Source organism: Danio rerio, chromosome 16 (assembly GCF_052040795.2).
Source record: "Danio rerio strain M-AB ecotype USA chromosome 16, GRCz13ab, whole genome shotgun sequence".
NCBI classification, from domain to species: Eukaryota; Metazoa; Chordata; class Actinopteri; order Cypriniformes; family Danionidae; genus Danio; species Danio rerio.
The window spans coordinates 4,957,671-4,974,135 of NC_141036.1; the positions used below are offsets into that span (position 1 = coordinate 4,957,671).

Genomic DNA, 16,465 nt, shown 5'->3' on the forward strand with positions numbered 1-16,465 from the left:
GACTGATAAAACAGACATGTTTATGACAGATTTTTGAAGAAGTCTCGATAATAGTCAAGTTGTCAAAGACAGGTTATGATGTGTTTATGTCAAGTTGTCATAAGGACATCTAAGTCAATGTCATCTTTGCATTTAAAATGGCATAACTGAGCTAATGACAATTAATAACAGTTGTCATAAACATGCATAAAATCTCATTCATATTTATCACGTGTTATGTCATGATTATAAAGGTGTCATGACAGTCTTATGAACATTTCTTTCAAGAATAATCTATCTTTTTGTGTTTTATTGGCTTTTCCATTTGACTGATGAAACAGACATGTTTATGACAGATTTATAAGAAGTCTCGATAATAGTCAAGTTGTCAAAGACAGGTTATGATGTGTTTGTCAAGTTGTCATAAGGACATCTAAGTCAATGTCATCTTTGCATTTAAAATGACATAACTGAGCTAATGACAATTAATGATAGTTGTCATAGACATAAAATCTCATTTACTGTATATTCATGACGAGTTATGTCATGATTATAAAGGTGTCATGGCAGACTTATGAACACCCCCTTCAAGAATAATCTATTTCTTTGTCTTTTATTGGCTTTAGCATTGGACAGATGAAAAAAGACACAATTATAACGGCCTCATGACAGTCATGTTTATGACAGAGTTATGATAAGTCTTTATAGTGTCAAGTTGTCAAAGACAGTTTGTGATGTGTTTATGTCAAGTTGTAATAAGCAAATCTCAACCAATGTCATCTCTGCATTTCAAATGGCATAACTGAGCTAATGACAATTAATAACAGTTGTCGTAAACATGCATAAAATCTCATTCATATTTATCACGTGTTATGTCATGATTATAAAGGTGTCATGACAGTCTTATGAACAACTCTTTCAAGAATAATCTATCTTTTTGTGTTTTATTGGCTTTTCCATTTGACTGATGGAAGCAGACGCAATTATAATGGCCTTGTGACAATCATGTTTATGACAGATTTATTACAAGTCTTGATAATCTCAAGTTGTCAAAGCCAGGTTATGATGTGTTTATGTCAAGTTGCCATAAGCACAACTCAACCAATGTCATCTCTGCATTGAAATTTACATAACTGAGCTAATGACAATTAATGATAGTTGACATAAACATAAAATCTCACTTATATTCATGACCTGTTATGTCATGTTTATATAGTTGTCGTTGCAGTCTTATGAGCACCCCCTTCAAGACTAAACAATTTCTTTGTCTTGCATTGCCTTTTACGTTTGACCAATGAAAACAGACACAATTATAATGGCGTCATGACAGTCATGTTTATGACAGATTTATGACAAGTCTTGATAATAGACAAGTTGACAGGTTATGATGTGTTTATGTCAAGTTGTCATGAAGACATCTCAATGTCATCTCTGTATTTAAAATGACATGAGCTACTGACACTTAATAACAGTTGTCAGAAACATGCATAAAATTTCATACATATTCATGACGTGTTATGTCATGATTATAAAGGTGTTATGGCAGTCTTATGAGCAACCCCTTCAAGAAAAAGTGTTACCTAATACTCTTTAAAATCTGATCCTGTCTATATGAAATGCATAATAATATATGAACTGACAGACCTGTTGCTATGACAGCAACTTATGATTGTATCAAATTATGATTCACCTATAAAGAGTGAACCCCAGGTGCCAAAACAGGCCAAAATTGATTAAATATATGTGAATATTAAATGCTAAGTTAATCAACTACTATTTAAAAACAAAAACAAAGTAGTCAGTAGGATCAATTGAGACTCCACAGACTGAGCATTAGAGAAAGAAACAAAATGAACAGCACCGGAGCATTGGACGATCCTCCCTCCTTCAACACACACTTCTCATAGGCGTCATAGTCCACTTCCCTCAGCGCACACACATGATCCACACGGCAGTCTGCGTGACACTCCGACAGGTCGTAGCTGACCGAGTTCAGCTCAAAGTATTTCTGCAGGGAACACTGTTCACTGGAAATCCGCTCCATCACACGGTGCATGGAGGCTGGAGAGGCGTCTGGCACGCGAAAGGCCTCCGTCAGGCGGTACTCCTTCTGCCAGCGCGCACGTGCAATGTTTGCATATGTCAGGTTCAGGTAGTAGGTGATGATGTCCTGTGGGATTTGTTTTGTTTTTAAAACCTTGTCAGCTTTGCTATATATAAATGAAGTCAGAATTATTACCCCCCCCCATTTCCCCCCACTTTTTCAGCTCATTTCTGAACACAATAGTTTTAATAACTGATTTCTTTTATCTCTGTCATGATGACAGCACATAATATTTAATTAGATAAATTTCAAGACACTTCTATACAGCTTAAAGTGACATTTAAAGGCTTAACTAGATTAATAAGGCGAGTAATCAGGCAAGTCTTTGTATAACAGTGGTTTGTTCGATAAACAAATATTGCTTAAGGGGGCTAATAATATTGACCTTAAAATTGTTTAAAAAAAATTACAAAAAACTGTCAAAATAAAACATAAAACTTTCTTTAGAAGAAAAAATATTATTAGAAATACTGTGAAAATTTCCTTGCTCCATTAAATATCACTTCAGAATCGGTTCTTCATTCAAATAAGATCACTGCGGTGCAAAACTAATAATTATATATAATATTTATAAATATTTTATAACAGCGTCATTATTATTTCTAGAAATTTTAATGCTAATTTAATTTGTACCACTGTAGTTCAGTTCAAGAAAAACATTAATGAGGCTGTTATGATATTCATGACTGTTATAATGCCCTCATGACAATCATCATGTTTATGACAGGTTTTGATGTCATGTTGTCATAAAACAGACCTCCAAACAGTGTCACCTTTGAATTAAAATGTTTGCATTAAAAAGTTTCATGATTTAATTAAATTCATGTTTATTTATATAGCGCTTTTCACAATGTAGATTGTGTCATAGTTCTAGCAAAGTCCAGATTGCAGAGTTGAAGTTCTAGACATGAAGTAAAGCAGATTTTTTTTTAAAATCAAGAATCATTTAGTAATGGTATGGTGAATACCAGAAAAAGATTGGGTTGTGCAGTCCCTAAAGATTTGCAATTCTGGTAGAGGCATCCTACCTTGACAAGCAGTGTTTTTGTGTCATACTCGAAGATGCGTATTCCAGGATTGTTTCCGCCATCGATCACACCAGGCAATGTTGTTATCCATGGCGTAACTCCAGGAGTCAGGTACATCGCACTTATTGGAGATCCTGCGCAACAGCAGATTACATTTTAACAAACAAACAGTATTGTGCTTTTCACAATATACATGGCTTCAAAGCAGAGAATAACTCACATGTTAATGTTGCAAAATCAAGCTTACTTTTGAAAATGATTAAGTTACAGATTACAAATAACTCTACTTGAAATGTAATCAGCAGAGTAACTATTTCAGTTACTTTATTCTTGTGACTGATTGCTTTTTGGTTACTTCAGAATTTCTTTCAATCCTTGCCAAGCATTCATTCATTCATTTTCTTTTCGGCTTAGTCCCTTTATTAATCTGGGGTACCCACAGCGGAATGAACCGGCAACTTATCCAGGACAAGTTTTACGCAACGGATGCCCTTCCAGCTGCAACCCATCTCTGGGAAACCTTCCCAAACATATCAAAATGAAAAAATACTGCAGTGTTTATAATCATACTATAGTGATGTTCACAACAACAACTATAGGTATATATACTCATTATGTTTAAACACACACACAAACACACACGCATATGTACACACTCTCTCAACAGCGACTTTTTTAGGAACACCTGTCCAACTGCTCGTTAACACACATTTCTAATCAGCCAATCACATGGCAGCAACTCAGTGCATTTAGGCATTTAGACATGGCCAAGACAATCTGCTGCAGTTCAAACTGAGCATCAGAATGGGGAAGAAAGGGGATTTAAGTGACTTTGAATGTGGCATGGTTGTTGGTGCCAGACGGCTGGTCTGAGTATTTCAGAAACTGCTGATCTACTGGGATTATCATGCACAACCATCTCTAGGGTTTACAGAGAATGGTCTAAAAAAGAGACAATATCCAGTGAGCAGCAGTTTTGTGGGCGCAAATGCCTTGTTGATGCCAGAGGTCACAGGAGAATGGCCAGACTGGTTCCAGCTGATAGAAAGGCAAAAGTAACTCAAATAAGCACTCGACACAACTGAGGTCTGCAGAAGAGCATCTCTGAACTCAACATGTCCAACCTTGAGGCGGATGGGCTACCGCAGCAGAAGACCACACCGAGTGCCACTCCTGTCAGATAAGAACAGGAAACTGAGGCTACAATTCACACAGACTCACCAAAACTGGACAATAGCAGATTGGAGAAACGTTGCCTGGTCTGATGAGTCTCCATTTCTGCTGCCACATTCAGACGTTGGGTCAGAATTTGCCATCAACAACATGAAAGCATGCATCCATCCTGCCTTGTATCAGCGGTTCAGGCTGCTGGTGGTGCTGTAATGGTGTAGGGGATATTTTCTTGGCACACTTTCAGTCCATTAGTACCAATTGAGCATCATATCGACGCCACAGCCTACATGAGTGTTGTTGCTGACCATGTCCATACTGTTATGAGCACAGTGTCTCCATCTTCTGATGGCTACTTCCAGCAGGATAACATACATGTCATAAAGCGTGAATCATCTCAGACTGGTTTCTTCAACATGACAATGAGTTCACTGTACTCAAACGGCCTCCACAGTCACCATATCTCAATCCAATAGAGCACCTTTGGGATGTGGTGGAACGAGAGATTCACATCTTGGGATTGATTCAGGTCAGGTGATTGGCTGAGGCATTCTAGCAGCTTTATTTTCTTTTCCGAAATTTTTGGCTTTTCATGCCATTTTTAATCTTCCCTTCTTCATGTGTTCAACACTTTTTATCCTGTTTCATTTCATTATATTTACATATTTAAATTTCCAAACCAAAGGATTACTTTGGTTGTTATGGACATCTGGTGAATATTTCAAGTCAACAACACCTTTATAAATGTATTTACTGAGAAAAATAGAGACATGTTCATTACTTTATTTACCTGCTGTACATATACTAAAATGCAACACACCAGAGTTTATTGTAGTAAATACAAAAGCATGCTACATTTATTACAATTCATCACTTCACTGTAGTTCACACAGCATTAGTCTGTAGCATGCATTTAAAAACAAGTTGTAAATTCTGTAATATATATAGTGAAATACCTTTGGAGTTGTAAAACATGCGGAAGCTGTCGGTGTGGTGATGCCCGAAGAACTGGCCCATGATCACAGCACTGTGCTTCTGGATGAGCTCAATGTAGCGCTTATTAAACTCTTTTCTGAACCAGCCTTTATCCCGCTTCTTCTCAAACAGCCCTGGAGGAACGTGACCAATGATGTAGACCTGTGTGGGACAGATGGACAGTGTCACGATTACCAGCGATCATTTCCCATAAGATCGCTGACTTGCACCTACAATAACCATGGACTACAAATCCGCCATTTCTGGACTACATATTCATACATGCACTCCGGTCACACTCACACATGCTTACTCATCTAGCTTGATTACATTCGCACACCTGAGGACTTTCAGAGACTGATTAACACACACTGTTTAAGCCACACATTCACCCCTTCAGTGTGCCGAGTCTTGTTCACTGTAAAGTAGCATTAGAACGCGTTTTCCTTGTCTTGTTTTCCTGTGTTTTGAACCTAGCCTTGTTTATTTAGTTATCCTTGTCTGCCGCCTGCCTTCCAACCTCTTGCTTGTTATATTGACTATGATTCTGGATTGTCCTCACACACCTGTTTGCACCCGTATTGACCACTGCTTGCCTGACTGTGAATAAACCTGCATATTGGATCTTACCTCCAGTTGTTGGTGTTACTCCCCAAGGTTACAGAAGACTCGGCACCCTGAAGGGGTGAATGTGTGGCTTAAATAGTGTGTGTTAATCAGTCTCTGAAAGTCCTCAGGTGTGCGAATGTAATCAAGCTAGATGAGTAAGCATGTGTGAGTGTGACCGGAGTGTGACCGGAGTGCATGTATGAATATATGGTCCATGGTTATTGTAGGTGCAAACCAGCGATCTTATGGGAAATGATCGCTGGTAATCGTGACAGACAGAAGGACCACTAGACCCGAATGGTATTCTGTATATGAATATACATAATAATGCTGTCAAAACATTCATTGTGATTAATAGAATTAAAATAAAACCATATATTTAAATAGGATGTATATACTGTATATGCACTGTGCATATTTACTATATATTTACAGTTCAATCAGTATTATTTGCCCTTTTCCCTTTAACTGAAATAAGTTAAAGTTTTCAACACATTTCTAAACATAATAGTTTTAATAACTCATTTCTAATAACTGATTTCTTTTATCTTTGCCATGATGACAGTGCATAATATTAGACTAGATATTCTTCAAGACACTAGTATTCAGTTTAAAGTGACATTTAAAGGCTTAACTAGGTTAATTAAACAAGTTATGGTTATTATATAATGATGGTTTGTTCTGTAGACAATCAAAAACAAATCTAGCTTAAAGGGGCTAATAATATTAACCTTAAAATGGTGTTTAAAAAATTAATAACTGCTTTTATTCTAGCCGAAATAAAACAAATAAGACTTTCTCCAGAAGAAAAAATATTATAGGAATAACAGTGAAAATTTCCTGAGTCTGTCAAACATCATTTGGGAAATATTTGCATATAATTACCTTCTCGTTATTTTTGGCCGCATCCTGAAGCACTTTATCAGCCCAGCTGAACTGATCTGCAGGATCTTTGACTTTTTCTGTCAGTTTGTTCTGATCATAATAAAGGTTTGTGTTGAGGACAATGACTCTCAAACCAGTCTGATTCAGCAGCTTTTCAGTGTAATATCCACCTGAGAAAGAGCAGAAATTAATAATGTTCATTCATTCATTTTCTTTTGGGCTTAGTCCCTTTATGGGTCGCCAGAGTGGAATGAACCGCCAACTTATCCAGCACGTTTTATGCAGCGGATGGGAGGCAGTGTGTCCATATGATTCACACAACATGAGGTCGAATTTATTTTTTAACAAGCGAAAATTACAAACAAAAATGTCAGATTAGTGTGCAATTACGGCTGAAAGCTGTGGGATTAAAACCAGAGAAATGCAACACTTCCACACACAAACCCTTAAAAGTTGCGTTAACTAAACCATTTGAGGAAACCGATTCCAACAAACCATTTAAGTTGAAAAAAAACTAATCTATATGAGTACTGTGAACTTACTCCATTTAGGTTGAAGTAATGAGGTATTTAGTTAACTCATTACCTTCAACACTGAGGTCAAAACTCTTTTCAAATGAGTAGAACTAACTTTCAGTCAATTTTGAGTTAACTACACTCATTTCATTTGATAAAGTTGACTGTTTTACAGTGCAGTATTTGTTTTCTCTACTATGGATGTGCTTATAGGTTTCCAATATTCTTCAAGACATCTTATTTTGAGTTTAACAGAACAAAAAAAGTCAAACTAGTTTCTAACAAGTTTTTGTTTTGGGGTGAACTGTCCCTTTAAAACAGCTTCTAAAATAACTTCTCTGGACAAACCCTTCGAAACTTACGAGATAATAAGTCAGCAAAATATACAGCATAACACCATTCTAGTGTTTTTTTTTTGTTTTTTTTAATATTTCAGGAACAAATCTTATTTAACAGTGAGCTGCTGTGTTTGATACCTGTTTTGAAGGTTTCCTGTGAGGCAGTGTGGAGCCAGTCACGCCACAGGTTTGCTGTTTGCTCGTAAATGGTGCTTTTTGCTGGAGGCATTTGGTTCTTTGGATGGTAGTCATGATTTCCCATTGCAGAATACACCTTGGTTTCTGAAGATATACAACAAGTTTCATACACTGTTAAAGAATGCAAGGGTCATCTTGCCCCAACACATTATTTAGGTTAACCTAATTGTTTTCGCAAATTTAAGTGGCTTGAACATAAAACAAGTTCTCCACCTCCCAAAAAAAGAAAAAACCTCAAGAATTGTGCTGATTTAGCTCATTTAAAAAAAGCTGTGTGAAGACGCGGTACAGTAGGGAAAACCGTCATGCAGCGAGTGGGTCTACTGAAGGACGTACTGGGAAAAGTGCTCTTGATGATGTTAGTGAGGTTGCCGATTATTCTGAGCACAGCCTGTTCTCCCAGCTGATCATCAGGAACATGAGGAGTATCATCTCTGTTAAGATCAAGAGCTCAGTCAGGAGAAAGATATATCATAATAAATAAAATATATATATTATATAATATTATAAAAAATACAGTTGAAGTCAGAATTATTAAACCCCCTAATTATTAGGTTAGGGTAAATAGGCGAGTTATTGTATAACGATGGTTTGTTCTGTAGACTATCAAAAAAATAAATATAAAGGGGCTTATAATATTAACCTAAAAATGGTGTTTAAAAAAATCAAAAACTACTTTTAATCTAGCCGAAATAAAACAAATCAGTCTTTCTCCAGAAGAAAAAATATTATCAGACATACTGTGAAAATTTCCTTGCTCTGTTAAACATCATTTGGGAAATATTTAAAAAAGGGGAAAAAAAATCAAAAATGGACTAAAAATTCTATCTTCAACTGTATATATTTTAATTATGGTACTGCCCATTTATTTCTAATTGGACAAATTATGGAGGACTTAAATTGGACTTAAAGAAGACTTAACAATGTTGAATCAAGTCCTCTTTTTTTTCCACTCACATAAAAGAAGTGTGAGTCTAAGTGTTTGACATGATGAGCATTTCTAGAGTTCACACTTAGCTGATGATTGATTATAAAGCTTGTTTGGCATGCTGTCCTGGGAGAGAGCCCTGAGCTCTTAAGATTCTCGAGCTAGGGGCTCCCTCCCGTTTGCAGGGGAGTATGAGATCAGGTAGAACTCGAGAACTCCCCTGCTGTAGTAGCTAATGAACAGTTAGTGATCGCTCTAAAGAGATAACCATTTACTAGGAGCATGTCTATGGGGCCGATTTGGATTAGTCAATTAACTTAAGTTGCATGTTTTTGGACGGTGGGAGGGAACCCGGGGAAAACCCACGTGTGTACGGGAAGAACGTGTAAACTCCACACAGAAACTTCTGCTGGCTTGGTAAGGACTAGAACCAGTGATGTTCTTGCTGTGAGGCAACAGTGCTAACCACTGGGCCGCAGTGCCACCCATCTAGGAAAGGAGGAGGAGTAGGGGTGGGAGGCGGATTCTTCAAAATGAACATGGCTGTGATATGGAACTGAGGGTATTTAGAGTGGCTTAGGAATCGTCTGATTGGTGAATCATAAATTGGCTAATGCAGGACCTGCTGTGGTCAATCATAAGCACGTGATCCTCTCGAAATCATGTTGTGTAGGCTTGAAATGGTTTAAATTTTTGTATTTCCCATTCAGAAAAGTTTTTTTCCCCCCAACTATTTAAAGGAACACTTTACAACTTTACAAGAACTCATTTTACAAGCCTCCTAGAGTTTACCAGTTGATTGAACCATGTTTTAATTTATTGAGACAACTTCTTGTTCTGGTGGTCTCACTTTTACCTCAGCTCAGAAAACTCAATTTTTATAAAAAATTTTTTTTTTTACAAATTGCTAATAGTCAAATCTGATCAAATGCTCTATGCTAAGTTAAGCTAAAAAGTGTCTCCCCCAGAACAAGAAATTGGCGGAATGGATAAAAAAAAAGCTTTATAAAATAATATTTTTTATTTTTAAATGTGGAGTGCATGAGTACTCTCGGAAAAAGTCTCAGTAAAACTGCTTATATTAAGGGAACTGTATTTATAAAATCTAAATACAATTGTCCATAAATGTCCTATAGAGTGCTTAAAGGTTAACAGGGATTGCTTTTATTGGAATTGAACCCTTTAAAAAAATGCAGATTCATTCCCCCGCCTTTAATAAATCTTTCTCATATAAACCCCCCTAATGATGATTGATGCAAACTCACTTACTGTTAAAGTCAAAATGGTTTGCCCTCCTGTGAATTATCTTTTCTTTTTAAAAATATTTCCCAAATGATGTTTAACAGAGCAAGGACATTTTCACAGTATGTCTGATAATATTTTTTCTTCTGGAGAAAGTCTTATTTGTTTTATTTCAGCCAAAATAACACAAGTTTTAACTTTTTTTACAACCATTTTGAACTTAATGTTATTAACAATATTTGTTTTGAATTGTCTAACAGAACAAACCACTGCTGTACAATAACTTGCCTAATTACCTTAACTTGTTAACCAAATTAACTTAATTAAGCCTTAAAATGTGACTTTAAGCTGTGTAGATGTGTCTTGAAAATATCCAGTCAAATATGTGCTGTTATCATGGCAAAGAGAAAACAAATCAGTTATTAGAAATAAGTTATTAAAACTATTATGAATATAAATGTGCTGAAAACTTCATCTTTCAGTAAAACAGAAATTGAGGAAAAATATAAATAAAAACTGTACATAATCAGATGGTTTTGACATCGAGTTTGCAGGGCTCATACCCGGTCCACATGATGAAGTCCGGATCGGGCAGGATCTCTCTCATGGCGGTCAGGGAAGAGTTGATCAGACTCCAGGGTGAGTCGCAGACATAATCTCCATATCGGCCTGCATGTGGAGTCGGTCGGCCTCCGCTGGAAGCACACTTTGACTGAGAGCTGCTGGATAAATCATATGAAGGGTCCCAGTGGAGGTCTGAGATGTGCCAGAAATAACCTGCAACAAATAAACAGAGATTACTGACATGCACACTGAAAAAAACAACCCCTGTTAACCCTCAAGCACTCTAGAGGACACTATGGACATTTGTTTTAGATTAAAAAAAAAATAGTTTCCTTGATCTGAGAAGTTCAAGACTTGCCAGAGAAGAACATGCGGGACCACCTGTCAAAATTTGATTGATGACAGCCCCGCCCTTTAGGGCGGGACTTTCACTTTAAGCTCGGGCCCTTTATATATTTTGTATAATCATTAGAATCTTATCAATTTAATTAAATTAAGTGATATATTATAATTCTGGTAATTTGATTCTTTTCAAGCTATTTAAATTATATATTCGGTAATTAAAATGTAATCAAGCTCATTAAATTAAATTATATATTATAATTCTGGTAATCAAAATGTAACCAAACTAATTAAATTAAATTTTATATTACAAATCCGGTAATTAAAATTTAATCAAACTAATTAAATTAAATTATATATTATAATTTGGTAATTAAAATTTAACTAAACTAATTAAATTAAATTATATATTATAATTCTGGTAATTAAAATGTAACCAAACTAATTAAATTAAATTATATATTATAAATCTGATAATTAAAATGTAACCAAACTAATTATTTAAATTATAAATTATAAGTCCGATAATTAAAATTTAACCAAACTAATTAAATTAAATTAAATATTATAATTCCGGTAATTAAATTGTAATCATACTAATTCAATTATAATTCTGGTAATTAAAATTTATTCAAACTAATTAAATTAAATGATACATTATAATATCGGTAATTATATTCTAATCAAATTAATTTAATTATTTCTGTTAGTGGAACCGTTATTATAGTTTAATTATATTATGTAGATTAAACTATTAATATTAGTATATTATATTGTATTATATTATAATTGATAAACTATTATTCTAAACATTTACTGTTCAGGCTTATACTATTCTGTGTTTGCTGTGTGTATTTTAAATGTAGTAAATGTTCAACTTAGTTTGTTAGTTTAAATTTAGCCTATATGAATTGTTTGCCACCGCTTACCTTAAATTGTTTTTTTTTTAAATGTAGTAAATCCAACAAATCATTTATTTCAGTGCACAATCGGAGGCTATTTTGCATAATGGAAAACTGCTAGTTGGGTAATTTCATATTTTCAGATGCACAATAAGATATTAATGGCCTAATACTTTTAATTGCATTTTATTAAAAATAACAATGTTTAGATGTTGTATTTCATGTCATTTGTAAGAAACAGCTCCTGTGTTCAGAATTTTTTTTTTTTAAAAATGTAAATTTACTTGATTCTTGATGTGATTTTTGACTGTTTTAACTAAAATAATCAAGCGCAGTCATATATGGAGCAGTAATGAGGTCAAACCTGCCTGGAACTACTTTAGATGTGCATTTATCTAAAAATAACAGCTGGCTTTAGAATGTGCATCACCCAATCAGAGTCAAGCATTCAACAGCCACATTGCAGTAATAAGTATATTGTTAATAATAATAATAATAATAATACATGTAATTACATAATAACATAGCATGAAAAACCTCACAAAATAAATAAAATCAATAATAATAGATCTAATAACAACCACAAATAGTTTATTTTAAAAATGAATTAAGCAAAAATCACATTGTAAATCATTTCCATTATTATTATAATTATTATTGGAGACATGGTCACACTTTACAATAAGCTTCAGTTCGCATTATTCATAGTTCAACATTTACTTATGCATTATTAATATTCAAAAAGCTAATGTCAACAAAGATGACAGAATACTGTTATAAATGCATTGTTAGTATTTAAAAACACAATCTAATGTTAATTTATTGTAGTGTTACCGTGTTCATTTTGCCAGATAATAAAAACGGGAGAATAAAATATTTCTTGTCCAAAAGTCCCTCTGATATTTCTATAAAACATGTGTTATATAATGTATTTAATTTAGCAGTTATTGCTGAATTTACTACTTGAATGTGTATGAAGTTGGCTCTTGAGTAAGCCATTAGAACATGCACTGTGCATTTTGCCTGTCAAATAATTGCAGTAAAGAGATACCTGTCAGCGCGTCACTTCTACCGAAGACGATGAAAATGCTGAGCAGAATACATTTCCACATGCAAGCCATAGTGAGACTGAGTGAATCTGCTCTAAACTCAGTCCACAGTCGTCCATAAACTGACAGATAAGAATCGTCAGCTGGAGCAAACGCTATAGCTCACGATAACCCAGTCTTAAAGAGACAGTACACCTTCAAATGAAGGTTTACTCATTATTTAAGTTATTTCAAACCTTTTAACAAAGTTAAACTCAAAAGAAGATATTTTGAAGAATGTTTGAAACCTTTAACCATTGACTTTAATGGAATAGAATGGAAGTGGTTACTGGTTTCCAAAATATTTTCTTTTGCATTCAACTTTGTTAAATGTTAAACTGTTTTAAGAAGATATTTTAAAGAATGTTTAAAACCTTTAACCACTGACTTCCATAGTATGTAAGTCAATGGTTACCAGTGTCCATCATTTTTCAAAATATCTTCTTTTACATTCAACTGTGTTAAATGTTAGTTAGACTGTGTTAAACTGTTAAATGCAACTGAAGATATTTTGAAGAATGTTTGAAACCTCTAACCATAGACTTTCAATATTATGGAAGTCAATGGTTACCAGTTTCCCACATTTTTAAAAATATCTTCTTCTGCATTCAACTGCGTTAAATGTGTGTTTTCCTGTAACCATTCACTTTCATACATATTCAACTGTGTTAAACTTTGTTAAATGTTAAACTGTGTTAAATGCAAGAGAAGATATTTTGAACAATGTTTGAAACCTGTAACCCATGACTTCCATAGTATGGACAACATTTTTCAAATAATCTTCTTTTGCATTCAACTGTGTTATATGTTAAACTGCTTTTCAAAAAATATTTTGAAGGATGTTTAAAACCTGTAACCATAGAATTTGATAATATGGAAGTCAATGGATTTCCATCATTTTTCAAAATATCTTCTTTTGCATTTAACTGTGTTAAATGTTAGTTAGACTGTGTCAAACTAAGTAGAATGCAAAGGAAGATGTTTTGAAGAATGTTTGAAACCTGTAACCATTACAACCATAGAATGAAAGTCAATAGTTACCAGTTTCTATCATTTTTAAAAATATCTTCTTTTGCATTTAACTTTGTTAAATGTTAAACTGTTTTTAAAAAGATATTTTGAAGAATGTTTGAAACATGTAACCATTGACTAACATAGTATGAAAGTCAATGGTTACCAGTTTACATATATATATTTTTAAATATCTTCTTTTGCATTCAGCTGTGTTAAATGTTAGACTGTGTTGAATGCAATGAAGATGTTTTGAAGAATTTTTGAAACCTGTCACCATAGACTTTTCAAAGTATTGAAGTCAATGGTTACCGGTTTCTAACATTTTTCAAAATATCTTCTTTTGCATTTAACTGATGTTTACCTGTAACCATTGACTTTCATACATATTTAATTGTGTTAGACTGTGTTGAATGCATAAGAAGATATTTTGAAGAATGTTTGAAACCTGTAACCATTTACTTACATACTATGAAAGTCTATGGTTACAGGTTTCGAACATCTTTCAAAATATCTTCCTTTACATTCAACTGTTAAACTGTGTAAAACAATGTTTGAAACCTGAAACCATCGACTCCCATTCCGTAGAAGTGAATGCTTACCAGTTTCCAACATTTTTCAAAATATCTTCTTTTGAATTCAACTCAAATCTATTAAATGTTAAACTGTGTTAAATGCAAACAACAATATTTTGAAGAATGTTTGAAGCCTGTAACCATTAACTTGCATAGTATGGAAGTCAATGGTTACCGTTTTCTAACATTTTTTAAAATATCTTCTTTTGTGTTTGTTTACCATAGAAAAGAAAGTCCAACAGGTTTGTGATGAATGAAGTGCAAGTAAATGATATCAACATTTTTACGTTTGAGTGAACTGTCCCTTTAAATCTCGCCAGCTGTTTTTAAATGTTGAAGAGGAATCAATCCGCCAGACATGTGTTACTGTCAGCTGCTGTTTTGAGGGTTTGACAGTAATGCACTCCTTATACTTTACAGAAACTGGATGAACATATGTGGCCTCGTGCTATGAAAGATTACATGTCGCTAGATTTATAATCCCTCATTTTCTAACAAAACCCCATAATGCAAAGCAAATCAGTGTTAAATTGATCTGAAATGCATATACATGTCAGAAATACTGTCCGTCATAATTATACAAGGGTGTAAAGTACTCGAGTTACTGTACTTCACACTTTGCACTTTAATCTAGTCTAGAAGTCGTCTTGCTGTACTAATGACAGGAAATCAAACAGCCTTGAATGCCTTCAACTGGAGTGAATGGTATAGCCCAGTCTTAAAGAGACAGTACACTCTAAAATAAAAGTGTATTCACTGTTTACTCTCTCTCAAGTGGTTCCAAACATTTAACACAGTTGAATGTAAAGGAAGATATTTTGCAGAATGTTTGAAATCTGTAATCATTTACTTCTTTAGTGTGGAAGTCAATGGTTACTGGTTTTCAACATTTTTCAAAATATCTTCTTTTGCATTTAACTGTGTTAAATGTTAAACTGTGTTAAATGCAAAAGGAGATATTTTGAAGAATGTTTTAAACCTGTAACCACTGACTTCTATAGTATGGACATCAGTGGTTACTGTTTTCTAACATTTGTATAAATATCTTCTTTTGCATTCAACTGTGTTAAATATTAAACTGTTAAATGCAAAAGAAGATATTTTGAAGAATGTTTAAAGCCTGTAACCATTGACTTCTCTAGCATGGAAGCCAATGGTAACTAATAAGAGGAAATCAAATAGCCATGTATGTTTTACAATTGTACATATTGACAGATAAATAAATGACTTGTAATTCTAATTTCAAAGTCATTTTTTTTGTTTTTTTATTTTGTGTGTTTGTTGGCGTGTTGGTGTGGGTTTCCTCCGTGTGCTCCGGTTTCCCCCGCAGTCCAAACACATGCACTATAGGGGAATTGGGTAGGCTTAATTGGGCGTAGTATTTGTGTGTGTAAATGAGTGTGTATGGATGTTTCCCAGTGATGGGTTGCAGCTGAAAGGGCATCCGCTGTGTAAAACATATGCTGCATAAGTTGGCGGTTCATTCCGCTGTAGCGAGCCCTGATTAATAAAGGGACTCAGCCGAAAAGAAAAGAATGAATGAGAAATATTTAACAATTATTCATTCATTTTCTTGTCGGCTTAGTCCCTTTATTAATCTGGGGTCGCCACAGCGGAATGAACCGCCAACTTATTCAGCAAGTTTTTACGCAGCGGATGCCCTTCCAGCCGTAACCCATCTCTGGGAAACATCCACACACACATTCACACACACTCATACACTATGGACAATTTAGCCTACCCAATTCACCTGTAGCGCATGTCTTTGGACTGTGGGGGAAACCGGAGCACCCAGAGGAAACCCACGCGAAGGCAGGGAGAACATGCAAACTCCACACAGAAACGCCAACTGAGCCGAATCTCGAACCAGTGACCTTCTTGCTGTGAGGCGACAGCACTACCTAACTGCCTCGCCCAAATATTTAACAATGTGCCTAAATTATCAAATCATTCGGCTTAGTTCCCTTTATGTAACAGGAGTCGCCACAGCGGAATGAACCGCCAACTATTCC

General features: G+C 34.7%; 1 protein-coding gene and 1 long non-coding RNA gene across 2 annotated transcripts; one reads left to right on the forward strand and one right to left on the reverse strand.

The window, feature by feature from the left end:
* Positions 1-1,057: 1,057 nt before the first annotated feature.
* On the reverse strand, positions 1,058-13,010 carry smpdl3b (sphingomyelin phosphodiesterase acid like 3B). Its single transcript, NM_001328556.2, is given in 8 exon segments — positions 1,058-2,149; positions 3,112-3,245; positions 5,238-5,418; positions 6,751-6,920; positions 7,742-7,885; positions 8,138-8,235; positions 10,535-10,748; positions 12,831-13,010. Coding segments are annotated over 8 exon segments (1,374 nt in total). The 5' UTR covers positions 12,901-13,010; the 3' UTR covers positions 1,058-1,786.
* Positions 3,120-8,019, forward strand: LOC147840112 (uncharacterized). Its single transcript, XR_015510830.1, has 3 exons — positions 3,120-5,053; positions 5,206-5,453; positions 6,141-8,019. It is a non-coding gene; the product is annotated as an uncharacterized LOC147840112 (long non-coding RNA).
* Positions 13,011-16,465: the final 3,455 nt, after the last annotated feature.